The 27997-nt window shown below is 38.0% G+C and overlaps 1 protein-coding gene across 1 annotated transcript in view; it reads left to right on the top strand.

The window, feature by feature from the left end:
- The window catches only part of PPP4R2 (protein phosphatase 4 regulatory subunit 2), a 53771-nt gene extending 37774 nt beyond the window's left edge, over positions 1-15997 (top strand). The window contains exons 4-9 of the mRNA XM_040492157.1: positions 7777-7870; positions 9678-9715; positions 10597-10671; positions 10908-11051; positions 11762-12051; positions 12306-15997. Coding sequence (XP_040348091.1) covers positions 7777-7870; positions 9678-9715; positions 10597-10671; positions 10908-11051; positions 11762-12051; positions 12306-12625 — 961 coding nt within the window. The 3' untranslated portion in view covers positions 12626-15997. The remainder of the gene's footprint in view (positions 1-7776; positions 7871-9677; positions 9716-10596; positions 10672-10907; positions 11052-11761; positions 12052-12305) is intronic.
- Positions 15998-27997: the final 12000 nt, after the last annotated feature.

The following is a 27997-nucleotide window of genomic DNA, read 5'->3' as shown; positions in this document are numbered from 1 at the left end:
TTTTTTTTTTAATTTTTTTTTCAATGTTTTTTATTTATTTTTGGGACAGAGAGAGACAGAGCATGAATGGGGGAGGGGCAGAGAGAGAGGGAGACACAGAATCGGAAACAGGCTCCAGGCTCTGAGCCATCAGCCCAGAGCCCGACGCAGGGCTCGAACTCACGGACCGCGAGATTGTGACCTGGCTGAAGTTGGACGCTTAATCGACTGTGTCACCCAGGCGCCCCTTTACTTAAGCTTTTTTGTCTGTATTATCATATATTGGCATATTGAAATGTGTTTATGGTTTTTCTCAATTTTATTTTCATGCTTTGAATACATACAAATGCTGTTTTAAAAATTTTGCTATGAATGGTGGCTAAAATTGCACTTTGGTCTTTTTCAGCCAGATTGAGGATTTGTCCTTTCTAGTATACCTTTTTGCTATTATAATAGGTCATCTTTTAAGTAACAAAAATGATACTTGGTCATGGTTTCAAAAAGATCCTCAGGTGTCATAGGAGTAGTCCATAAAAAAAAAAAAAAGTAGGATCATGTCATGCTATTTGTATTTTCCATTCTAAGAGCTTTGATATCACTGTCTCAGTGCATTTATAGTTGTCTATGTATTTGAAATAACTGCATTTTTTATTATACAAGCGAGTTAAAATTCATTTGCCTTATTTCCATTGGTGGTGGGTGTTTTTGACTTCTACAGGTAGTGCTTGTAGTGAGCGTCTGTATACATACCTTCTTGTGTTGATGAATGTCACACATTGAATGTATATGTAGATTGTTGCTTTTCCTTTTGATTTATAGAAATGGAATTGATAGGTCAGAGTGTATGCATACCTAAATTTTTACTGATCCTGCCAAATTAACCTCACAAAATGTGTTAATTTGCCATTCCATGTGTGAGAAAGTGCAGATACTGTAATTATTCACTAGTTTGTGTGTGTATATGCATAGGTTTGTGTGTCTTTGACTGCAAGTGAAATTGAACATCTTATTAAGTGTTTATTGGCTCTTATAAATTGTTTCATACCCTTGTTTTTCTTACTTTGAGGCGATTTTCTCACTGGTAAGTTTATTGTTTTTGTTTTGCTTTTAATTAGTAAAAGCTCTGTTGTAAATGCTTCATAGTATTTAGCTATAAAATAGAGTATCCGTTTTCCAAAATTATTTCACTATATTGTCAGCACTTAAATTTTCCCTCTTTGAAGTGGTAATTGTCGATTGACTTGTTGGCTTGATTTCTTGAACTGTAAGGGGTTACAGACACAGGGTTAAGTGTCTTCCAAACAAGGCCTAGAACAGTCAATGCCTGAACATAGTAGGTTTTCAAACAAGTACTGAATAAATGGATGAAAAGAACAAAAGCACGCTTCTATATTTATATTTTGTTTCTGGTAGTTCATTCCTATAATAGTACACAGGGACTTCAAGGGGTAGAAAGAATGTAATTTACATTTCTGGTAGTTTTTTTTTTTTTTTTTTTAATTTTTTTTTTCAACGTTTATTTATTTTTGGGACAGAGAGAGACAGAGCATGAACGGGGGAGGGGCAGAGAGAGAGGGAGACACAGAATCGGAAACAGGCTCCAGGCTCTGAGCCATCAGCCCAGAGCCCGACGCGGGGCTCGAACTACCGGACCGCGAGATCGTGACCTGGCTGAAGTCGGACGCTTAACCGACTGCGCCACCCAGGTGCCCCACATTTCTGGTAGTTTTAAAAAAGATAGTTATATGTCCTCTAAATGACTGAAGTGGAAGAAGAATGAATACACATTAACTGTGTGTCTTTGCTTCTCCTTTGTCAATGGTGTTAGATCTAAGGCCTTTCTAAAATAAGCAGTGAGTTTCAGTTAATTGTGGGTAGTTGACTAATATAGTATGGCTGTGTATTTATGAGCATGTCTGGAAGAGATATATAACCATTTGATGCCTAAAAAAATCTTTTAATTGTTCTATCATCTGTAAGGCAGGTACAGTTAGTTACAACGGAGGAGTGCTTTTCAACTTTTGACATGATAGTCTTTCTGAATATTGAATTTGTTCTCTAAAGTTACTTTAACATTCGTGACTGACCAGATTTTTCTTAGTCCTAAAAACTTCACACTAATTGTTTTACATGTGGGTTGCATACATACAGATAGTAAGTTTCTGCACTTGAGTGTGTGCCTCTTCATACCTTTTTTAAAGGTCGTATATGAGATTTTTATACTCTTCTATCTACATCATAGATGTAAAACACACTCCTGTTTCGATTTTGTATTGTTGCTTTACAGTTAGCTTGAGATTACTCAGGGATGAGAAGATGGGTTTTAGTCTTTTGTTACTTTGTTCTCTTACTTTGACCTGTTGGTTGCTGAATTTTCTTTCTTCTCTAGTTAGGGAAAAAAAAGTTTTTGCATTTTTTTTGTGTTGAGCATATTAAATCTTGTAGCTGTGTTTATTTTCTTTGATCTCTTTCACTTAGCATAACATAGTTGAGAATTGAAATTATTTAGTAACCTACCCTCCTTGCTCTACCACCACTTTGTCTTGTCCTTTGGTAATAACATTTGATTTGATGTCTAATAAAATGTTTTAAATCGAAAGGTAGGATATAGCAGAACTCATTTTTTCTTGACATTTTCTATTTGATAAAAGTACAGTGACAAATCAGCCTGCTGTAGGCACTGTAAAAGATGATTTAACTTGATTAAAAGTGTTGACAGTTGCTACGGACTTAGTTTGGGATGGGGAATGGTGCAGATTCTTCGTTTTCTTAATTGTTTGTACTTATAATTTTACATTGATGTTTTCAGTATCAGGATTTCTAACGTTGGATTTGAGATAGGAAATATATACCTAAGAATGTTTATGTGTATATTTATACAAATATTAAAGCCTGAGTACAGGTAGAGCATCTTGCTTTCTGTAAAAAGGTAATGTCACGTGGCATTTCTGACTTTTGTAGGACCTAAGAGTAAACTAAACAACCCGTTTAGCCTTTGATAAATTAAGATATATTTAAGTTAGTTTTTGTCTAAATAGTTCAGGTCAGATTTAAGTAATTCTGTTAACTGAATGTAGCCATTAATAGAAAATAAAAGACAGTAAAAACCACATCTTTATGTATAAAATAAAAGCGAGCTCTTTTAGCATTTTTCATAATAGGGTGTCTGATTTTATGGTTATCGCTTAGTTTTTTTACTTGAATGGCCTGTGTTATATTTTATATTCCTTTATCTTCTTCATGAGGAAAGTTTATTGTATTACAAGAGTAAGATAATAAGTTATCTGATTCTTATCTTAGATCCTGAATAAAATGTGCATTTTCTTTTTCTGAATGCATTCTTTCCAACTGAATACCTTGGTATGCATTCAGAATATTTGTACATCTTAGTGATAAAAACATTTAAACAGACTAAGATAAGTTTTAATCAAACTATAATCTCAGGTTAAAATATAAGGTAGGAAATTCTTCCTTTAGGTGTTGGCTTTATTGTGTAAAATTTCTTTCTTTTAAAACTAACATTGAGTTGCTAATTTTCGCTTAGATGTTTTTCTCATGTACAGACCCTTTCCTGATACTTGAATTCTCACAGCTTTCAGGTCTGTAGGACTTGATACTTTTTTTTTTTTTTTTAATTCAGTGAATGGGAACAGATTGCAGTCAAATTAAGATATACTCTGTAGCTAATATAAAATGTGTGATCCTCTTTAATCAGGGTTAGTTGCTCTCCTTGGAATTAAAAGGAATATTTTTAAAGACATAAACTTTTGATTTTGTTCCTCTGTAGTTGGTCTTTGGAGTGTTTGTGCTTTCTAGTCTCTATTAATTAAAGGGATCAGGATGATGATGGAACCTAAGATTTGATGAACACCTTATAAAATATTTCAGGCATTGTTAAGTGGTTTATATACATTATGTTATGTTACATTGTGTGTGTGTGTGTGTGTGTATACACGCTTGGACATGGTCTCCCAGTGGGCTATCAAATATGCTTTTTTAACTACACTATATAATTTTGTACATCAAAAGTAGACTGGTTGACAGTATTCTCTAGTGTTTCTGAGTAATGCCATGTTGAAAGAACCTGTCACTTTTGGATCTTTAATGTGGTTTTGTTTTAAGTTTTGCTGGATTTTATAGACACCTTTTTTTTTTTTTTTTACAGTGGAAAATGCTAGCTAATCATGTTCTTTTTAAAAGTCCCTGCCTCCCCCCCCCCCCCCCCAGTTCCTTATGTATTCTTTGTTTTTATCTTTGGTGGGCAAATAAGGTAATACATTGCAGAGTAAACTGAATACATTTTTATTTCAAATTACCCCAAACTTTTTTTTTTGAAAAAATTTGTAATGTTTATTTTTGAGACAGGCATAGTGAGCGGGAGAGGGGCAGAGAGAGAGAGGGAGGCAGAATCTGAAGTGGGCTCCAGGCTCTGAGCTGTCAGCACAGAGCCTTACGTGGGGCTTGAACTCAGGAACAGTGAGATCATGACCTGAGCTGAAGTCTGATGCCTAACCAGCTTAGCCACCCACGCACTCCCTGCCTCACAAAGATTTTTCTGCTAAATTTTATATTTTACAGTATGTTGTTCCATTGAATATCCTTACCCCATTTCCCCAAATTTAGGGATTCTGGTTTAGGTTTTTCATTGTGTGCATTTTTGCTTTTTTCTTCTTAGCACAGGGGTCTTAAGTTAGTGATTTTTATTGGCATATGTGCTGCCGAAGCGAGCATGTTTAGTGATTTTTATTGGAAAAACACTTTACTTACGGGAGCTAGAATAAATGGTTTTGTTTGCTATGTCTCAAGAGTAACAGAAGAGGGATGCCGGGGTGGCTTAGTCAGTTAAGCATCTGGCTCTTGATTTCACCGTGGTCTTGATGTAAGGGTCATGAATTCAAGGCCCGCACTGGTCTCCGTGTTGGGCATGAGCCCTACTTAAGAAAAGAAAACAAGTAACCGAAGGCAAGCTTTTTGTAACAGTTTTTGTAGCAAACATTCATTTTGGATTTGTCTGGTTTATTCTTAGGCCTCTTTTTTAAAGACCTAACTCAGATGAAGTGTTCCCAGGTTCGTGCTTGTTTCCTTGGCATACCAGCTTATCCTGATAGCATTGTGTACAATTTTATTAGCATTTACTGTAATGACTTATATGCTCTGCTACTGAGTAAATATTTCTAGCTTATATTTACTTAAAAAGTACAACTATGTGTAAAGAGACCTTCATTGGAGTTATCAAGATTATATTAATGTTTCCAGTGCATACTTTTATTTACAAGTAATATTTATATTTTAGCCTGTTCAGGTAAGGAGTAGGGGTGTTATATGACATTTTAGTGCCATCTGTTGGACACTTGGTAAAATAACTCTTAAAGCTGCAGAAGGTGCCTAAGAAGTAAACTCATTTTATCACAGGCTATTATTGCAAACATTGCTATGCAGATATAATACACTCCCCCCCACCCCCGCCCCCAAAGTAGTATTATTTACCAACATATGCAGTGTTGTTAATTGGCTACACTTTTACTTACCTTCCTAAAGAAAATAGGCAAAACATTTAGGGTAAACATTGTTAACAAACAGCTTAAAGATATTTATGTTTTAAAGCTCTTTATTTTTTTTCCATTTAAAAAAAAAAAGTTTGTTTATGAGAGAGAAAGTGTGAGTGGGGGAGGGAGAGAGAGAGCATCCCAAGCAGGCTCAGTCTCTGGAACCCGAGATTATGACTTGAGCCAAAATCAAGAGTTGGATGCTTAACCAACCGAGCCACCCAGGTGCCCATAAAGCTATTTTTAATTTAAGAGAATATACTGGTTTTGGTTCTTGAAAGAAATGTAGTCGGAGGAAAAGATAGCTAGATATAACATCTATTTAAGTAGTTGTCAGTTAAGTATTGTTTGACTGTTCTTAACTTTGGGTGCTATTTTGCTTCTTTTTAATAACTTACCCACTCAGTTACAGTGTCACTATTACTTAATTAGGGAATAGCATAGGTGGACTGTGTTCAAGGTTTGGGAAGTAATGAACTTGAAGAGGGGCTGACGTACAGAGATACTATTAATATTCAGAAATCCCTGATGGTAATGCATTTCAGATATATATGTGTACAAGTAACTTACATATTGAACCTAATATGTAGGAGGATATCCTGCCCTTAAGCTTTCAGTTAAATCTGAGGAAAGACAAATTGTAAATTTATGTTGTTTATTATATATGTAGCTTGGGAGATGTTTTTTTTTTTTAATTGTTTAAATGTAGTTAACAGTTTTGTGTATTAGCTATATGTAGGTTTTCAGTTGTGTTGTCTTTATAGAAATGAATAAAACACATGTGTAAGCTTACTGTCTTGTTTCTAGTAACGTTGTTGATGTGCCTTGTTTCCTTTTTCCATTTTAAAGATTCTTAATTTGGACTGTATACTCCACTCTGACTGTATTTTCAAAAGGAAGAAATGGTCTTTCTCAGAAATCAAAGGCATTTCCTTTAGCATTCATGATGACATCAGAGAAGTTCTGTAATTTCTAGCTCCTTCTGAGTATTTGCAACATCAGCCACACACATCTTTTAGTTCGTGCCCAGTCTTTTGTTGGCAGAATGATAGCTCTCTCAGTTTTAGGTTTTGATGCTACTTGAGAGAAGATTGAGTCTTGGCTTCTTATATGTAAAATGTTTTCATATGAATAAATGTATATTTTTTCAAGATAGGTTCTAAGTCTTATATTGACTTTTTATAAGAACATAAGCGTAATATTGATGCTAAAAATAAGAGAACCAAATATAGTTTGCCCATTTAGACAATTAAAATTTTAAGTATGTTTGGAATAGTGGAAAGGGAAGACAAGGGATTTCAAGTTAGAGATACTGGCTTTGAGTCCTGGCACTGTTACTGCTTTCCCTTGTTGGGGAGAGTACTGTGTCAAAATGCCTATACTCAGTAAAGAACTTTGTGAATGTTAAGTCTTAATTCGAGGTTTTGTAATTGTTTTTAAGGAGAATAAGTCGGTTTGAATGGCAAATACTGAAGTCTAAAGTTTATGTTTGTACTTTTTAGCTGTTTGTCCTAATGCTTTTATGTTCGCTGTTCACACTGTAATTCTAAGGAATGCTAACAGTATGTGAGATGAATTTTTTTACATTTATATAATGATATTAGTCCAACGTATATCAATTTTGTATTTGGTATGATCAAGTGAAAATGTGATTGTGGTTGAAGTATTTGGTAAAGTTAATAGGGCACTTATCAAAATAATGATGGTGTTTGTATTTTATGTCTGATGAAACACACATTGTATATAAAACTGTAATTATGGAGCGGGACCTTATTTATAATACTTTTTTATTGAATCATTTGCTTTGTTCCATCCGATAACAAAACATTTACATTTTTGGTGGGGGGGGACACTACAGAAATCTTTGTGTGCAAAGGAATGCTTGAGGAAAAGTTTCTGTATTTAATAAACTGTAACTTGATTATTACTTGTGTTGCCTCTCTTGTAAACTTAAAATTCAATTATATTCAGAATGTTAAAATTTTTTTCTCAATTAGTTTTGAAACTTTCAAAAATTTCTTTCTTTTTTTAATTACTTTTTAAGGCAAGGGATTTTCTTATTAAAAAGACAGGTGTACTTATTGTCTTGCTTATTTTTAAGTCACTCATCTATTCATCTTCCTATTGTAACATTTTCTTTTGTCACTTAATACCAGATGACTAGATAAATCTTTAAATAGCAAGATTAATGATGTTCCTGATTCTCTTAATAATTAATGATCTCAAACTATAAAATCATATTCTTTTGCAGTATCCCTTTTACTATTCAGCGACTATGTGAGTTGCTAACAGATCCAAGGAGAAACTATACAGGAACAGACAAATTTCTCAGAGGAGTAGAAAAGGTATTTATTTTATTTTTGGAATTATATTAAACTTAGCCTAATGTATTTCAGAAGAGAGTATTGACTAAGTGCTGTTATAGGCATCTTTTCTTTGGATAGGCTTCCTGAAACCTACCTAAAGTTTTTCCAAGTTGTTTTCCTAATTCGGGAAAAACTAAGTTTTGGAGAGAGAGTTAATAGGAGGGGCATAGAGGGAGGGCTTGTGATCACTTAAGTTTGGGGAAACCACCTTATTGTCTTTTCGGAGTTCATGGTATGCATTCACATTAAAGGCTCTGCAAAATTCTAGCATTGATATTTTAACTTCAGTTGTGTTTTGCACATTTGTTTACCCATGGAATTCATTTCTTTATTTCTGGCTTTCAGAGATGCACAACTTTGGAAAATCTGATGCAAAAATTTAAGTTAGATATTGAGAAAGATGTAGATCAGACTTAAGAATGAGAAAAGCATTGGGTTTTTTTGTGGGTAGGGGATGTTAGTTATAAGAGAAGGGTATTTTGGACAAAAGAAACAGTGTGATGAACAAAGACATCAAGGTGTTTGAGGAAATGAAAAGTAGGAAATTGACTTGTCTGGAGTAAAGAACCAGTGAAGAAACCCTATGAGAACCAAGATTGGACCAGTGGGTTTATAATTCCCTGTGATCCTAAAACGTAGTTCAGTGTTCATAGTTAATTCAGATTCAATTTATTTTACCCTTGGAGCAGGAATCCAAAACCATTTCTTAGTGATTTACAATAGATCTTAAGGCCTTACTGGATTAATGTATTTTGTTGCAGCTTCCATGCCCTCAATTTAATAAGATTCCTGAAGGGCAGGAAACGGAGATGATTCGTCAGTACTTATTTTCAGCCTATGGACTTTTAGCAATTAGATTTTGGCTATCTTTGGGTGAAGAGGCAGTTGTAGCAGTTGTACCAGGGGTGGCCCTCTCACCAAATCAGGGCTACAGTGTTTGATTTGGGTGACCATAGACTAGTTATATAAGCCAAGTCTCAGTTTCTCATCTGTAAAGTATGGATAATAACAGGGTTCTGGAGGGGATCAAATGTAAAGTGCTTACTCTGGCTCAATACACATTTAATGAATATTGACTATTAATAAGGTTCGTATTGCCAGGAAGATTATACTCTTAAAAAGTTCTTAGGCTCTTTTTTGGTATATGATGCTACTACACATCAGGCTTCTGATTGGGTACTGCTCTATAAGGAAATTCATTATACTTGGCCTAAGTATTTGAATCTCTAAATATCTTGGAGTGATTTCAATATAATGTAAGAGTGTGGCTCCACTGTGTGATTGATATATATACTGTCAGGACTCCAAAGTTGCTAGAGTAGAGTTAAAATAATACTGGCAGAAAAAGCAAATGGTTTAGTAGGTTATATTAGATTTAGTCTGGGGATGCCTGGGTGGGTCAGTTGATTAAGCGTCCAGCTCTTGATTTTGGCTCAGGTTATGATCTCATGGTTTGTGGATTCATGGGATCCAGCTTTGCATCAGGCTCTGTGCTGGCAGCACAGAGGCTACTTGAGATTTTCTCCATCTCTCTCTGCCCCTCTCCCACTCACATGCACATATGTGCTCTCTCACAATAAATAAATATTAAAAAAATAGTCTGTTATTGTTTCAGTTTCTCTTGTTTGATTAATCCTTTCTAACCATTTATTTCCTTGTGTTAGTAAAATTGGAATAGATAGGCACTTAATCTGTCAGGGGGATTCTGAGAAATTAAAAACAAATGATTAAACTTTATGTTGTAGTGCTTTCCCTCACATTAAAGCAAGAACTTTTGTTATTACAGAATGTGATGGTTGTTAGCTGTGTATACCCTTCTTCAGAGTAAGTATATATAGATTTTTGCATTTCTGTATATTCTAATAATTGTATCATTTCTATTAGTCTTTAAAATAGGTTATATTTACTTTAGATGGAATGAAGCTTGATAACATTTATAAATACTTGTGAACCTACTACCCAGTCCCCCAAGTAGAATATTACCAATGACATTACCTCTATGTTTTTCTGATAAAGAGATGTGGATTAAAGTGATTTGATAATTTACTGTAATCTTTACATTTGTGGATTTGTCTACTGTCAGGGTGTTCAGAACCCTGAGATCCCATTCTAGATACCTTACCATGGTGTTTGTAGGGCAAAACTCCTAGGTTTGGGATAGCTACTTGATGAGTTTCCTCTTCATAATTGAAAAGTATTTCCAGTTGTCAAGATTTATATAACACATTAACGTATCAGTTTAAGACATAGTCTTTGGCACTATTGATCCTTTGTTTTGAGTGGATGTCCTGGGAATTACAGCAGTTAAGCCCTGTCCTTGGCTTCTACCCACTGGATGCCTGTAGGGTCCTTCTCCTTCCTCAAAAAATGTCTTCAGGCATTGTCGGAAGTCTCCTGGGGCTGTGGGCTGGAGGAAGGAGAGCTGCGAGAATGATGTTGCCTCCTGTTGAGAAACACTGGGTTTATAAAATGTCTGTGATGCCATAGGCAGTAACAGTGAGTTTGTTTTTAGAACTCTCACAAGAATAAACCTGTGGGAAATGAGATATTAAGGTAATCCCATAATTAGGTTGTTTCTCACAGAAGTCTTTTTGTTTGGTTCTGTGACCGTGAGATCTTACTTAAAAGATGTTTTAGGTCCATGGGTCTTACCAAAATTAAAGAACTAAATGATCTGTAACAGTGTTTTTTTAATTTTCTCCTAGGAAAAACAATTCCAATAGTTTAAATCGAATGAATGGTGTTATGTTTCCTGGAAATTCACCAAGTTACACTGAACGGTGAGGTTATTGATTTTAATATCCAGAGAGATTGCATTTTCCTAATTTTGAGCAGCAGGTTCAGTATACTTTGTTACAAATTGGGCATTTTGTGGAAGATACAGGATAAATTAATTTGGTAACCCAAAATCTAAAAGTCAAAGTTAAATACTTCTGTGATGTGTATATATAAGCAAACTTTGGGAGGGCGACCTCTTACAAAAATGAGAAAATGATGTTCATTTATCTTACCATAGGTCTAATATAAATGGGCCTGGAACACCCAGGCCGCTTAATCGACCAAAGGTTTCTTTGTCAGTCCCCATGACAACAAATGGCTTGCCTGAGAGCGCAGACAGCAAAGAGTCCAACTTACAGCAAAATGAGGACAAAAATCACAGGTTTGTATGTAATTTATATTTTAAAACAAACATGTTTTCAAAAAAGGTTGACGTTTATTGATTGTTTTCAGCACTCATTATTTACTATTTACTGTTGTTTTGAGGAACACAGAAAGGTTTTAGTGTGTTTTACAGGAGCAGTCTGTGGCTTCTGGAAGTTTCCAGTATTAGTACATGATGAAGATGATCATAGAAAAGGCTGAAAACTGCTAATTTGGGGAGGTCCTATTTATAGTAGGGTCTTAAGAAAGTAAAGTGGTCATGATATTTTTTATTTCTTGTTTTTGCAAGTAACCTGAAATGTTGAAATTTAGTGAGTTATTTCTCATTATAGATTATTAAAGGAAACCTTTTGTTTATATCCCATTTCACATTTTCTGCAACACATTAAGGGAAAGCAGACAAAACAAGTGAGCGATCTTAGTGAGTATATCCGTCTGGAGGACTTGCAGTTATGTTACGGGAAGCCATTTACTGCAGAATTGAACAGAAATGTCATGCAGCTTGTTGACTGGCTCTAGTGGGAAATACTCATTAAACAGTTGAGCTTCCCTCGAAATTACTGTGTTGTGTTTCTCTTTGCCCAGATGGTACAGTTTAACTTTGACAGTGAAATACAGTTTTAAAAATTACTAGACCTTAAAAATGAGATGAGAATGTGGAAGATGAAGAAAATCTTACTAATGGCATTTTAAAAAAAACATTTACAGTGACTCTGTGACCGCTGAATCCGAAGGTTCCTCAGTGAGCCCTATAAAAAATAAACACCCAGATGAAGATTCTGTGGAGGCTGAGGGGCATGAGGTAAAAAGACTCAGGTTTGACAAAGAAAGTGACGTCAGAGAGACAGCCAGCCAAACATCTTCCAGTGAAATTTCTTCGGTTATGGTAGAAGAAACAGAAACATCGTCGTCATCTCAGGATAAAGACAAGGAAAGTAATTGTACCAGACAGCACTGTACAGAAGAGGATGAAGAAGAGGATGAAGAGGAAGAAGAAGGTATTTAGAGACCATCTGTAAAAGGGTGGAGTAAGGAGATCCTCAAATTCTTGTACTTCATTTTTGCGTGAAAGAATTAAACGTAATGGAACTCCTTATAATGCTGATGTTGGGCTTTTCTGCCACCTGTATGTAGTTGCTGCTGAGTTTCAGGGGATAGGATTTGAACTGTAGAATATCAGAATTCATGAAACTTAACTGTGGAGGTATTTTGAAAATAAAATTTAACTACAACAACATTTGCTTATTTTTAGAGTCTTTTATGACATCAAGAGAAATGATTCCAGAAAGAAAAAATCAAGAAAAAGAATCTGATGATGCCTTAACTGTGAATGAAGAGACTTCTGAGGAAAATAATCAAATGGAGGAATCTGATCTGACTCAAGCTGAGAAAGATTTACATTCTGAAGGTAGTGAAAATACAGGCCCTGTAAGTAGTGGTTCTGAGTGCCATGAGACGGAAGAATTAGTAGGATCCAATTCCAGTAAAACTGGAGAGATTCTCTCAGAATCATCTATGGAAAACGACGAAGAAGCCACAGAAGTCACAGATGAACCAATGGAACAAGACTAACTATTTAGAAACATGTAGATGCAGTATTTTACATACAGTTCTGGTTTTACACTGTATAAAACTTTTATGTAATAAAATGGACCTCTAGTTTTTACAAGAGAAGCAGGTTGTAAAATAAAGTACTTTATGGGATAAATCCTGAAAGAGTTGTACATGTAAGAACTGTGAATATCAGCTCCTCTGGGTCCTGCTTACCGCTGACTTTTTTTTTTCAGTCTGGTCAAATCAGTGGTTTGTGTATAGATTTTTTTTTTTTTTTTTTTTTGAATTAAAGTTTTTAAACTGGAAGGTAATAATTATAATTTTGAAAACCTTTTGGAGATGATCACATTTAGTTTATACATATGCAAGAAGTCTTTTTGTCTTGTCTCTTTCTGACAGCTCTAGCAGTTTTCATATTTTGGTCATAGTTTCAACATTTTAACATGTGAATTATAGGGTTTCATGCTGGTTTCCAGATTTTATTGTTTGACTATGTACAATGGAACTTTAAGTCATATATACATACATATATATATATATATATACATATATATATATATACACATATATATATTATTCTACGGGGGGAAATGTTATATTTTTCTGTTTCTATAAGAGATGAATACAGTGGATACTTTTTCTATTGGTAATGATTGAGTTCACCTCTTTCAGAAGACAGTTTCAGTTTCTCTTCTGAGTAATTCAAATAAAATCTGGCCCTTGTGAAACCCTGGAAATAAGTCTGTTGAAATACCAGGTTAAACACATTCCAAGAGATCTGTTCAAACTAAAATTCTTTTGTATACTTCTGAGGTGCCTGAGAAAAAGACTTCACTATTTATGAGAAAATATGCTTTATCTTGGAAACTGTGTTCAAACATTAGCTTATTACTATTTTGTAGAATGAATGCTGACATAAGACCATCTCAGAAGAACCCGGCAGGTTCCTTGACCTTTTGCTTGTTTTTCTGAACATTGTGAATATTACACATTTCTTTCTAAATTATTCTAGAGTATGCAAATGTCATTGGTGTGAAACCCCACTGTACTGGAAGAATTAATATATTACTATAGTAATGTACTGGAGCTAAATGGCTGAAGCTTTAGGGGTGCATAGAAACCACCATAATTTGTATGACATTTTGAAGTGAATTAAATATTTTTGAACATGCTTCTTCGACAGCCAGTGTTATATTTTTCAGATTAACACAAAGCACAATGATTACTCTAAACTCAATATTTTCCAATTCACATATTTAAAGTCATGCAAGCTGCAACTTCCCTGTCAAAATTACTGGCTGCCAAATTTATACCTGTTTCTTCAGCTGTACCTTTTGATATTTAGAATTTTTAAATTTCTGTAAAGTAGATTTTGTAGAATGTAATGTGTTCACTGCCTTTGTGAAGCGGTATATAATTGTATAATTTCTGTGTGTAAACTGAATGCTTGGGCTTTCAATACAGTATTCATATAAAGCAATAAATATTAATGTTATGAAATATTCGAGTACATTTTTATCAAAATACAAAAGAATCCCTTTTTTAGTTTCAGATATCTGAATTACACAAATGAACTTAGAAAACTGATGCAAACAGTTTCTGACACTGTATCATAATCTTTGGGGTTGATGTGGGTGGCAATTACAACTTTTGCATTTTGACTACTTAAATTGCTATAATTACCAAATTGGGCTCCGTTTATGTTTATAGGGTAATATACTACTGACTGACTTGACTGTCAGGTTCACAGCAGCTAGATGATATATTTATGAATATGTCTAATAGTTGACGTAAAAACTACATATTGATTTACTGTGTCCAGGAGGGGAGAAAAAAATCACACATTGTAAATTTTTAGAAAATTTTTTGCAAAAATGTTAAAATGAAGCAAATTTTAAATGTGACCTTCATTTGTAGTGACTTATTTTGTTGAGGGATATTTTGCCAATGAGAACAGATTTTAAACATTTTAAGTTTAGAAATTTTAAACTTTTCTTTAGAATATTTATGAAATTATTGTCAATAAATCTATTCTTTAAGATCCTGTGACCTTTGATATTTTTTGTTTTAATTGTGCCATGGACCATTTGTAAACAAATCAGTTTACTTTTGTTGGTTATAAGTTGAAGATTTAGCAACATGATTTTAAGGTCTGTGGTTTTATTTGTAAACTTGCAATTGCTATTTTTGCAAGGGCAAATGTATTTCTTTATTAAATAAAGTACAATAATGGTGAATGTACCAAAATGCCATCATTTAACTCTATGAGAGATCTGCATTTTAATCTATAGTTTAATAGTTTTAATATTTATTAGATATTCATATGTTGATCATAGATCAAACTTGTTGCTGTTTATACAGATAATTGTAGAATGCTCATGGGATATATTCTTTAGGATAGGTGGAATACTTCTGTAGTTAAACTGGGAAACCTTGTTCAGCTGGTTTAAGATATTGATGCCCATTTGGAAGTAGATTTCCGCAAGTATGCATAGGTGCACTTACACAGACTTTGCTTAATGAAAATACGAGTTTTAATAGTAACTGATTGAGATGTGAATCTTTTAAAGGCTAATTTTAGGCACATTTTCTTAACACACATCAGCAAAGTCATTAAAAGATCTAAATGAAGCATCAAGACCTCAGTGATTAAAAATAATTATTTTCTTTTTTTGGCCTTGAGTAGATTGTTTACCTGTTAGAATCTGGACTCTGAACCCAACATGTGAAAAGGACTTTTCAGTGCTGATGAGGACACAGAGTGTATATGTACAATGTTTTTAGCACTTTCCCCTTTTAAAAAAGTGAAAACATTATCCTAGTACATTTTTGAAAATACATCTTTTCAGGTCTGAAAATGTAGCAGAACAGAGACGAGTAGTGGAAAATGTCCTATTTTAAATGTTGATTATTAAATAAGTTTAATCCGGTTAGGGTTTATTGTAACTACACCTTTCACACGTGTGGACAGAGAGCAGTGGGATTCCCCATCAGGGGGCTGTCACCCTTTGGCTTGGGAAGGCGTCCCAGAAATCCTGCGCCAGAAGGTATAGCCTGTGAAAGCATGGAGGTTCAGAGTACTTTGTCTTGGTGGTGTAGATAGGCATGTATTTATGCATTTTTGCATTTGTAAAATCAGTAATTTTTCAAATAATGTAAATGTAATATACTAGATTACTTATAAAGGTACTGGGCAGAATCTATAGCTGCTACAATGTTTGATTATGAGAAATGTAACGTGATAAGAATGAAATGCAACTTGTAGAACCAAAGGAAATACACATTTTGGGTAGTGTTTCAAATTGTCTTCTGAACAGGAGTTTAATTACATTGGTTTTGATCAAACGAAGCTCACTTCTCTCGAGATTTGTGCTAATAAAATGGATGAATGCAAAAACACCTTGTAATTTTATGTGGAATTATTATAATTAGGTTTATTGGATTATTGGCCTAATAAGGATGCTAGTATGTATTGGTTAGAATACATCAAATAGTTCACATTTAAAAAATCAGTACACTTCCTTCGGAATTTTATTTTATTTCAATTTGGAGCCTAGATTACTTTGCCAAATGTATTATTTTCATAATGCAATAAAATATAAATTAGAAGAGTATCTTTGTGTGGAATTCCTTTATTTGCCATAATAGTTCACACTTCCTCTCTCCCAACTCCTCCTCCCCTAGTCACTTCAGATGGTGTAGGATCCATAAGCATTTATTTCCTGGTCTATAGGGGGAAAAGCCTAATGCGTGACTTTATTGCAGCTCTGTTTCTTGAGTGATAATGGTGTTTCTGTGTGGAGGGTGCAACTGTGTCGAATGGACAGTTCAAACCTGGTATCTGATAAAATCCTGATTTACCTTATAAAAATTTCTCTTTGGGAATAATATGGCACTAATTTGCATGCACAGATCTGTAACATTTGTGTTAGAATTCTTTTAGAACTGCCTCTTTCAGACAACTACCGTGGCTAGAAATGTAGAATTGCCCTGAAAGAAGAGGATGGGTTCTGTTTTCTTTTCTGGGTTCTTGTTTCTTAATATGTACTGCACAGTAGGTGATAGTAAATAGTAACACTTGGGGCTTTGGATTCAGAAGATAGTACTAATTAACTAGCATGTGTCTGATTTAAAAAATTTTTGAGTTTCAGCTTCTTTATAGGATACCTAATTTGCCCCCAGGCAACTTTATTATTTAGTAAACGGAATTGGTAGTACGAGTTTTGTTTGGCTAAGGAAGGCTGATTCTTGCCCTAACTAGGAAGAAGCACAGTGGTGGGCCCTTACCCTAATCTAGAATGAAGAGTATACTATTTTCTGTTGTCACAGTTTAAGAGCAACAGACATTTTTTTCTTGTTTAAAATTGAGCAGTAGAGTTTGTGGTCTGGGATTTATAAACTTCCAGCCTTTTTCTTCCAAAGGCAATGGATTTTTTAGCTAAAAAAAAGAAAAAGAAATGTCAGCAATCCTGTGTTTTCCAGTCTGCACACTCTACTCTTCTCACTTTTATGGTTGGACAAGCCAGCCCCGTGCTTGCCGAGTGGCGGACAGTTGAAATCAAGTGGGCTTGTGGATACTGTCACACAGTCCACTGTGAGATTCCTAAATTTTACTAATCTTTTGATAACTCTCTGCCCACTTGAAGGGTTCTGTGTTCATCCCTGAAGCCTGTCTTTGCAGTGAGGCTTATGGTGTTGGGAGCAGTACACACAGTTGGATGCTCTTGACTGGAGCTCCACGAGCAGTTTGTATCACCAGGAAATAAGCATGCTGGTGATATAAGACCTGGTGTCTGCAAGACCTGGCCTAGAGCAAGGAACAACACACCCTCACCTGAATAGGGGACAGTGTTCCTCTGACCCGGAGGTTGAGTAGTCAAACAGGCCCAGTCCTGCTTTAATGTGGTATAATGGGACTTGATATTTGGTTACTACTGGTATTAGTAATAAATAATATTAAATGTAACTAATAGTTCTATCAAGAAATGTTTGCAGTTGGATAGGCTTGCAAGTGTTAATGCTGCTTATATTTGCTGAGAATTTGAGGGTGAACTACGTGGTATTGGGCTATCTTCGGATGTTTTTCTTTGCCTGGCTTGCAGTGCTACAGCATGGAAGGGTCATGTTAGGTGATGACCCAACAATTGCCATCTGCATTTAGGAATGCACACAACCTTCCACTTTTCAACTTGACTAGGTACCTAAAATTAAGTTGGGTGGCCACTTGTATGAGCTGTGTATTTGCGGGGAGAGGGGGAGGCTCAACAGAGTAGACTCAGCCCTTTTGTGACCTTTGAGGGATTTAGTCCCTTTTGGAGAAGAAGTTTTTAATTCAAGGTGGCCTGAGAATTGAGATGTACAGGAGAGACACCTGAGTGCACTTGTGGCTGTGTGGGAAGGCTTCTCAGATTTGGCCTCGAAAGATGAACTGGACAGGGAGGTAGCAAGGTGTGATGGTCAGAATAGAAGGGCATAGGAGTTGGCAGTGATAAGCGTTAAGCCCAGCTGAGGCACTGTGGGTAGGTAACAGTATTTCTTTGAGCCGTAGTGTCCTCATTGTTGAAATGGGGAAATAGTATCTGCCTGGCGGTACTCTTTGGGCATTCAGTGCAATTAGGGGTATAAAACTAGATCTGGTTCAGGATCTGACATTTCTTTTAAGGAGAAACATGGAGGGGAAGCTCTGTATTGTTCCTGGGGATGACAACCGTTTTACCAGAATCAAAGTTGAGGTTTCAATCCTGGTCAATAACAGGATAATAATCGCGAGCACTAATTGAGCACTTACTTTATGCCCCTCCTTATCCTCAGCACATGTCACCTCTTTTAACATTCCCATCAACCCTATGAGGTGTGGAATGATATCCTCATTTTATAGACAAAGAGTCCCAGGGACCCTTTGAAAGTAGAAGGTCAGAATGAGAATTAGGGGCTCTGACGCTAAAAAAACCAGTGGTTTTTGTTGTTGTTTGTTTGCTTGTTTACCATTATGCTCAGATCCCTTCCAGTCTTGGAAGGCCAGGAAGGGAGCTGTTCCAGGTGTCCAAGGATTCTCAGATCCACCTAGACTGTCACATTCAGGTGCATCAAAGGGCTTTGCCAGTCAACAGACCCAAAGCCCTTGGTTTCACACTCCATGTACTTCACTGTTTTCTGTTCATTTTATTTTTTTTCTATCACCCACGATTTTCCACGAGACGTTTTGAGTACACACTCTATTTTAAAAGTTAATGCACACCTGGCAAAAATTCAAACAAAATAGCATATACTGAACTGTTTTAGTCCTACCTCCCTTGCTCCCATACCCCTCAGTTACATCCTCCCGCCTCAACCCTGAGGTAAGTGCTCTCACTAGGTGAGCCATAGTGCTTGACAGCAAAGATCCTGGAGCCAGATTGCCTGGATTTGAATCCCAGCTCTGCCATATGTTGTCTGTGTGATCGCACATCTCCTCTCTAAGATGAGAATGAGGTCCCAACCTTAGGGCGTGACCACTACAAGAGATCCTCACTCTCCAGTGGTCTCCCCTGACTTCCTGTCCACAGTGAAGGGCACTTTCCTGCCCTGTTTAATATGGTTTTGTAATATGTCTGCATCAGTACCTAGAAAGCCACCCCAGTCATTTTAACAGCCGCATTAGTACGTCAGCATATAGATGAACCATGCTTGGTTTAACCAGCTTCCCTTTAAGAGACCTCACGAAGCTTTGACTTGTGGCCACTGTTCACCCAGTTTGAGCGGTTTGACATGGGGACGTATGAAGTCAGCTTCTCTCCTTACCCCCGACCCTGGGAAGAAATAGCCAACCAGCCACTGAACTTGAAGTATTCCTTAAAAGAATCATTAAGTAATGTGTGAAATAGATGCCCTCGTCCCTGGGATGTGGTGGAAGAGAGGATGAGGGATTACCTGTTAGGCAAACCACATGCTGTAATTGCCAGCCATCGAAAATAGTAAGAGACACTGTTACGTGAAGTAAGACGTTAGCCGCCCACTGAAATATGCTTTGTGATATTCCTGCACAGGGCATGGGTCAGTCACAACGGTCTCTCCTGGCTTGACATTTTCATCTCTTTTGATGAATTTTGTAATTTCTCCATTGTTTGTACTGCTTTGGCTTGTGATGGGCAATCCTGCAATGAAGCAAAACATAGCTCCACCTCTTTGTGCGTATTTTCATTTTTTAAGCTCTTGGTTGTCACTTGGCAACAAAGTAGGGAATTAGTCTCCCACAATGACAAATACTCGCTTTACTAATTGCTGTCATTTACTAATTACTTGCTCTTTTATTGTGACTTTCACGACATTTTTTTTTCCCCTGAAGGGACATGATAACTTTTTGTCTCAATGCAGAATCACAGTGTCAGTTAAAGACATTTTCAGCAGCAATTAATTTCAACCCATGTCGTGTACCAGAAATGCACAGAGCTCAGTTGGAGTGACAACGGTCTGAAATGGTGACGGCCACTTTGCATATGCTGTCTCGTGACCATTGCCACCACCATACTGGCCCAGGGCTCTTGAGAGATGGATGCACTCAGAGCTCTGAGCGGACGAGAGCAGGCCAGCATCAAACATCGCAGAAACAGCCATCAATCAATCCAGACGGTGATCTGTTGCTTCTTTGGTCCTCCATACGCGTTTATTGAGAGACTGCTTATGAGCCTGGGCCTGGGAGTACAGCAATCAAGACAGAGAAACAAGGTAAGTGGAAATATATGTAAGACTGTGATGAAGGCTATAGAGCTGAGGAGTATGGGGAATAAAGGAGGGTAGTTCTATTTTAAATCAGGTGTCTCTGCAATGACATTTGTGTTAAATATGTCAGTTGTGCCATTTTTTTTTTTATGTTGAGAACATCTAATACCTATTCCTTAACCACTTTCACGTATATAATACAGCGTTGTTAGCTGTATCATGTGAACTTTAAAATCAGCTGGTGTGATTCCAGAAAAATGATCTGTCGGTACTTTAATTTGATTATACTACGTTTTAAAATTAAGTGTGGAATGAAGGGCATCTTTATGATGTTGAATCTTCCCAATTAAGAACATGGTGTAGAGCTGATAAATCAATTCAGTAAAGTCACAGGATACAAAATCACTGTACAGAAATCTGTTGGTTTCCTATACACTAATAATGAAACAATGGAAAGTGACATTAAGAAAACAGTCCCTGGGGCGCCTGGGTGGCTCAGTTGGTTAAGCGGCCAACTTCAGTTCATGTCATGATCTCGCGGTCCGTGAGTTCGAGCCCTGCGTCGGGCTCTGTGCTGACAGCTCGGAGCCTGGAGCCTGTTTCAGATGCTATGTCTCCCTCTCTCTGACCCTCCCCCGTTCATGCTCTGTCTCTCTCTGTCTCAAAAATAAATAAACGTTAAAAAAAACAATTAAAAAAAAAAAGAAAACAGTCCCTTTACAATTGCACTGTAAGCAATAAAATATCTAGAAATAAACTTAACCAAAGAGGTGAAAGACCTGTACTCTGAAAACTATAAAACACTGATGAAAGAAGTTCAAGATGATGCAAAGAACTGGAGAGACATGCCATGGTCATGAATTGGAAGAACAAATATTGTTAAAATGTCTATATGACCCAAAGAAATCTACAGATTCAATGCAATCCCTACCAAAACACCACCAGCATTTTTCACAGAGCTAGAACAAACAATCCTAACATTTGTATGGAACCACAAAAGACCTCGAATAGCCAAAACAATCTTGAAAAAGAAAAACAAAATCGGAGGTATCACAATCCCAGATTTCAAGTTATATTACAAAGTGGTAGTAATTAAAACAGCATGGTACTGACAGACACTAAAAACAGACATAGATCAATGGAATAGAACAGAAAACCCTGAACTCAACCCACACTTACATGGTCAATTAATCTCTGACAAAGGAGGAATGAATACACAATGGGAAAAAGACTGTCTCTTCCCCAGAAAACTGGACAGCCAGCCACATGCAAAAAATGAAACTGGACCACTTTCTTTCACCATACACAAAAACTCATAATGGGTTAGAGGTCTAAATGTGAGACCTGAAACCATAACAATCTTTGAAAAGAGCACATTTTTTCTAGATATGTCTTCTGGGGCAATGGAAATAAAAGCAAAAATAAACTTTTGGGACTACATCAAAATAAAAAATTTCTGCACAGCAAAGGAAATTAACAATAAAACTAAAATCAGACTGTTGAATGGGAGAAGATACTAGCAAATGGCATAGGTGAAGAGTTAATATCGAAAGTCTATAAAGAACTGATACAACTCAACACACAAAAACCAAATAATCCAATTAAAAATGGGCAGAAGACATGAACAGACATTTCTCCAAAGAAGACATCCAGATGGCCAACAGACACATGAAAAGATGCTCAATATTACTCCTCATCTGGGAAATGCAAATAAAAACTATGAGATACCACCTCACCCTGGTCAGAATGGCTAAAACAAAAAATACAAGAGACAAGTGTTGGCAAGACTGTGGACAAAAATGAACCCTCTTGTACTGTTGATGGGAATGTCAATTGGTGCAGCCACTATGGAAAACAGTGAGGAGTTTCCTCAAAAAGTTAAAAATAGGACTACCCTGCCACCCAGATATTGCACTATTTACCCCGTTAGTACAAAAACACTATTTCAAAGGGATACATGCACTCTTAGGTTTATTGCAGCCTTACAGTAGCAAACTATGGAAACAGCCCAAGTGTCCATCGATAGATGAATGGATAAAAAAGATGTGGTGTATACACACACACACACACACACACACACACACACACACAATGAAAAATTACTCAGCCATAAAAAAGAATGAGATCTTGCCATTTGCAACAACACAGACAGAGCTAAAATGTATTATGCTAAGCAAAATAAGTCAGAGAAAGACAAATGCCATATGATCTCACTCATATGTAGAATTCAAGAAATAAAACAAAAACAAGCAAAGGGGAAAAAAGAGCAAGAGAGGCAAACAAGAAACAGATTCTTAACTATAGATAACAAACTCCTGGTCGCCGGAGGGGAGGTGGGAGGTGGGTTGGGGGGGGGGATGAGTGAAACATGATGGGGATCAAAGAGTACACTTATGATGAAAGATAAAATAAAGAACATGGTTTATCTTTCTGTTTAAGTTTACTTTTGTGACTTAAAATTTTTTTTTAAATTTCATGGGGCGCCTGGGTGGCGCAGTCGGTTAAGCGTCCGACTTCAGCCAGGTCACGGTCTCGCGGTCCGGGAGTTCGAGCCCCGCGTCGGGCTCTGGGCTGATGGCTCAGAGCCTGGAGCCTGTTTCCGATTCTGTGTCTCCCTCTCTCTCTGCCCCTCGCCCGTTCATGCTCTGTCTCTCTCTGTCCCAAAAATAAATAAACGTTGAAAAAAAAAATAAAAAAAAAAATTTTTTTTTAAATTTCTTCATACAGGTTTGTGTGTTTTTCTTGTTAAGTTTGCTCCTGAGTGCATTATCTATTTTATTTTTCTAACTCAAGGGTGGGTCCACTTCAGGTCCACTGCCTGTTTCTGTACGGCCCACGAGGTAAAAACAGTTTTTACATTTTTAAAAGGGTTGAAAAAAATTAAAAAGAAACATAATATTTCGTATCGTGAAAAATTATTTAAAATGCAAGTTTCAGCGTCTGTAATAAAGTTTTATTGGAATACAGCCACGCCCATTCATTTTATGTATTGTCTCCGGCTCCTTCCTCACTATGAGGGCAGAGTGCAGTAGTAACAACAAAGACTGTATGGCCCACAAAGCCTAAAATATTTACATTTTGACCCACTGCCGAATGTCTGCCGACTTCTGTCCTTAGTGGTGGTTGTTTTCACGCATACTTGCATCCTCCGGGTTTGTGATCACTCATGACTAACCTGGTCCTCCATTTAAGACCATTGAGAGCTTGACTGAGGTTGAGGGAACATTAGCAGGAAGACTGCCATGAAAGGTTGCTACCAATAACTGAAATGCCCAGGATATATCCAGTGGAGAAATAGCCTATAATACTGTTGACAAAATATTTAAAGTCTGGGGGCGCCTGGGTGTCTCAGTGGGTTAAGCGTCTGACTTCGGCTCAGGTCATGATCTCATGGTTAATGGGTTCGAGCCCCATGTCTGGCTCTATGCTGATAGCTCGGAGCCCAGAGCCTGCTTTGGATCCTGTGTCTCCCTCCCCTGTTCGCTGTCTCTCTCTCTCTCAAAAATAAATAAACATTAAAAAAATTTTTTTCTAACGTTTTTTTAAAAAAGATTTAAAGTCTGTTTCCTCTTGCAGGCTATGTTTGCTTTCTTTCCATCAAATGGGATTATTTCTTTTGAAAGGTACAAAATCTTTGGGGAAAGTCAGGAAAGAGACCATCTAACCAGGTGACCTGCTTCACAAAAGAGAAATGACAACCACCCCCCCGCCAGACCCCGTTTTTTGTGCCCCCCCTTCAGTTGTGGCCCCCCGCGGAGGCAGAGCCATTAGCCCAGAGCCTCCAGTCAGGGGTTCCCCAGCACTGAGGACCAGCTCTGTGTCTTCTTTCTGTCACGACTCCACACAATCTCCTCTTTTCTCATGGAGGCTTTCGGATGACTGACAGCGGGCGGCTGTGTCCTTCTGGGAAACATCTCTCCTCATCCCACCTCAGCTCCTACTTCTCATTCAGGAGTTGAATCTAGGTCCCAGCCTGGTTTCTATGAGTAGAATGTTAATCACGATCTGGAGCAGAAACAGCTGTGTTATTTGGCCTGATAATATACATCTGCATTTATGACAGCTTGTAAAAGTTTGCGACAAGACTGAATTCCAGTAGAATGTGTTCCACGGTCATGTATATGAATCCGTCAGAAAAGAAGGGTCTGCGTTGAGGTTTCAAAAGCCACAGCGAGGCTCTTCAGTGCTGTGGCGTACATGTATCACCACACACGTGCTGGGTAAACCCTCCTCACGTGGTTCCCAGGACTGGGTTGTGAAGGACAAAGCGGAGAATTTTACATGCAACTAAATGGATGCAATGAATAGAACACATCGTTGTGCTGAGGTCGTTCTTCCTCGTTTGGCAGTGTTAAAAATCTCCTTTCTTTTATGAAATGCTGGCGGAGGTGAGCCTTGGTGGTGTGTGTGTGTGTGTGTGTGTGTGTGTGTTTGGTAAAATAAAACATTGACAACTCTTGGCTAGGCCCCTGGGCAGGCAGTGGATCAGTATTCCAAAACTATTACTGTTTACTTTCCTCTTGCCTGCCTGTACCATACAGGCTGGAAGGTGACTGCCGGCCCGTAGCCACCAAGAAGCAGTCATGTCGTGAAGCTCAGGCCCCTGAGACAGAGGCGGAAATCCACAGCTAGTGTTCCTTGCTAGAGAAAAGTGCTTTGTTCTTTGCCTCTGGACCCTTTGTCTTCTCCCTTTTGCTTTCTCATCCGTCCCCTGACCTCCTGGTCTACACATGACTCAGACCCCAGTCTTGAAGCCACCTACCTCCTAGGAGGAGACCAACATGAGAATGAAAACCAGTGCGTAAGGCTTGGCAGAGCAGAAACCGGAAATAAAATCCAGAAGTTTGGGATCCACGCCTTGGTGTATCAATGATTACCTTTGCCAAGTAGCATCTTGTGAGCCTTGGCCACAACATCTCATGATTGCCAGAAACCTGAAACGAAATTTTGCAGATGTGATCTTCCGGTGAAGTTTTGAGTATCTGTTGGTTAAAAATCCTGGCTTGTTTTATCTAGAGAGACTCCTTTAGGTCAGAGGGTGGGATTTTTGCAACTCCTCCTACCCCCCACTCCCCGCCTGTCCCCAGGCGTGGTACTAAGCAGCCTCATGATCTGTGACACCTGTGTCATTCAAATTGTTTTCTAAAATATTTCAGCCATTGGCCTGTTGCTGATAGCAACACCGTCTAAAAGAAGATCCTTAAACACGTCTTGATCCACTGTGACAGGAATGTCTGAAGCAAATGGCAAGGGGTTATAATTGTTATGAATTTATTTGAATTAAAAACTACTGAAATATTTCCTGGCATTTCTTGAGGGATTTCAAAAGGGACCCAATTATTAATAGCAACAGAGACATTTCTCTTTAAACTGATACTCAGAAGTGGCATTTCTCCAGTCATGCCACCTGTCCGGCCTGGGGCACGTGAAACAAACGGTCATTAGTGTAGTCATTTTGGCATCTGTTACGCATCAGGTGATTTCAATGTACTTTTCCTGTTCTTCACAGCCTGGAAGTAAGTACCGTTATTATTCTTGTAGAGATTAAAAACAAAAACAAAAACAAAAAAGTTTCTCGGAAAGGAAAATTAATCTCTCCAATGACACACAGCTAGTTAAGTTTTGAAAGGGATTCTCTGAGATGTCAGAACCTTAGTTTTCCTCTGTCTCACTTCTATGTAAAGGCTACTCATAACATTTACCTGCGTGTTTAAAACCTTTTCCTATCCCCCGCACCTCGGCCCCTGCCTCTTCCAAATCCAACTATCCTGTTTACAGGATTACACAACGTCAGAAGTTTCCCCTGAGGTTGCCACTCTCTAAGATGGCAATAGAGTTTGAATGATTCTATGGTAAGAGTCTCTAAGTGTTTATTCTTTTCAACTACTCTATCTGCCTTGTCTGGAGATTCTATTTCAGAGGAAATTTTTCTGAAGGCTATAATTTACAGAAGTCTCAGATCTCTTCTGTTTATGCTTATAGGTGTTGATCTGTACACTTTCAACGCTGATAAAGGAACTGAAAAAGAAACGTATTTGAATAAATATGTTACTTTTAATTTTCTATTAACTAGAAGTTCTGCAGCTTGTTAGTATTACTGTTACCAACATTGTACCAATATTTAGTTTTCCAAGCCTGTTCCAGAAGGGCGAAGGGCAGCGGGTGTATTAGCAGTAGGAGATGCAGATCTCGAAAGAGATAAAGTATATATATCCAACGTTTTCCACTATTTCCCTCCCGGGAAGTCTAAATTTCTGTCCACGCTGCACGGAGCAGAAGTGTGGCCTCATGGTGCCCTCTTGTGGTTGCCTGTTTAGTTGCAAGACGGTGGTGGCGTTCTTCTTTGCAAATATGAATAAAGAAAAAGAGAAGGAAAAAAGGTCTTGCATATGTTTTTAGTCAGCAACAAGTTTTGAGATGTGACAGTCCTGTCAAAACATAACAATTCAACAAACTTCAAAGTAACCACAACAGAAGACGTGTAGACACATTTTGGAGCCTCGTGACAGAGCCGTGCTGAAAAATGTGCCAAAACCATTTTGAAGGACAAACAATAAGATCTGAAAGAGAAGTGGGGTAAGTTACACTCAGGTGTGTGGCAGTTCGGACGGGGGCCCAAAAGAAAACCAGCTGAAGAGAGAGAGGCAGAGCATTCGTGAAAAGGCCGAACAGGGCTTCAATTTTCAGTTCTCTGCTGCGGGAAGCTCCTTTTGCTGCCCCTGTTTTAAGAATGCGGGAAGTTCCATCACGTTAACTCATCCATCCAGGCACGAACAACAGTGTCTCTGTCTTCGTGGACCTGACATTTTGGGCAGGGGGCACAGAACAGACAAGGAGAGAAATGCACAAGGCACGAAAGTCCCATGGAGGAAATAAACCACAAAAGGGGGCGGGGACAGAAACTGAGACATGGGAGGGGGAGAGGGAGAGACGTCTGGATGAAAGAAGTGGTTAAACTGTGGATTCACCTTGAAGTTGGACCTGATTTGTGGACAGATCACGTACGGACCCTGCCCGGAAAAGGAGCGAGGGTGACGTCAAGGGTTCTGAGATGGGGAGCCTCCCAAGGGGGCCACCATCGGCAGTCGGGTCTTGCAGACAAGGAGCTGGCAGCTCTGAGCGGCCAGCAAGCGGATGCGGGATGCCCGGGCCTGACCGAGGGGCCTCCCGCCCGCCGCGCCCACCTGAGCTGACCCCCTGCACCCTGGCGCTGGGTAAACTGTCTTCTCCCAGGCGGGAGGGGTTGAAGGCTCAGGTTATGATTTCCACTCAAAAGTTAAGAAAGAAAATTAATTTACACACTTGATCATAAACGTGTGTGATTCTTTTATTTATTTTTGAGAGTGAGAGAGTGTGCGTGCACAAGTCAGGGAGGGGCAGAGAGGTTGAGAGAGAATCTGAAGCAGACTCCGGATTCTCAGCCATCAGCACAGAGCCCGATGCAGGGCTCGAACCCCTGAACCGTGAAATCATGACCTGAGCCCAAGTCAGACAGAGGCTTAACCGGCTGAGCCACCCAGGCGCCCCTCAACCTGTGTGATTCTTAACATTTACAAGTTTGTATGACTCTGAGAGGGAGTGCCTCTCTTGCCTCACCAGAGCCACAGCCCTTTTGGGGGCCCTGGGGAACAGAGTGCATATGGCAGTTATCCTCACAAAGGGGGGTGTTTATCCACCAGCCTATGGTGAAGA

The sequence above is a fragment of the Herpailurus yagouaroundi genome, unplaced genomic scaffold, assembly GCF_014898765.1.
Source record: "Herpailurus yagouaroundi ecotype Mexico unplaced genomic scaffold, PumYag 183, whole genome shotgun sequence".
NCBI lineage: Eukaryota > Metazoa > Chordata > Mammalia > Carnivora > Felidae > Herpailurus > Herpailurus yagouaroundi.
This window is presented reverse-complemented; position numbering and strand designations above follow the sequence as displayed.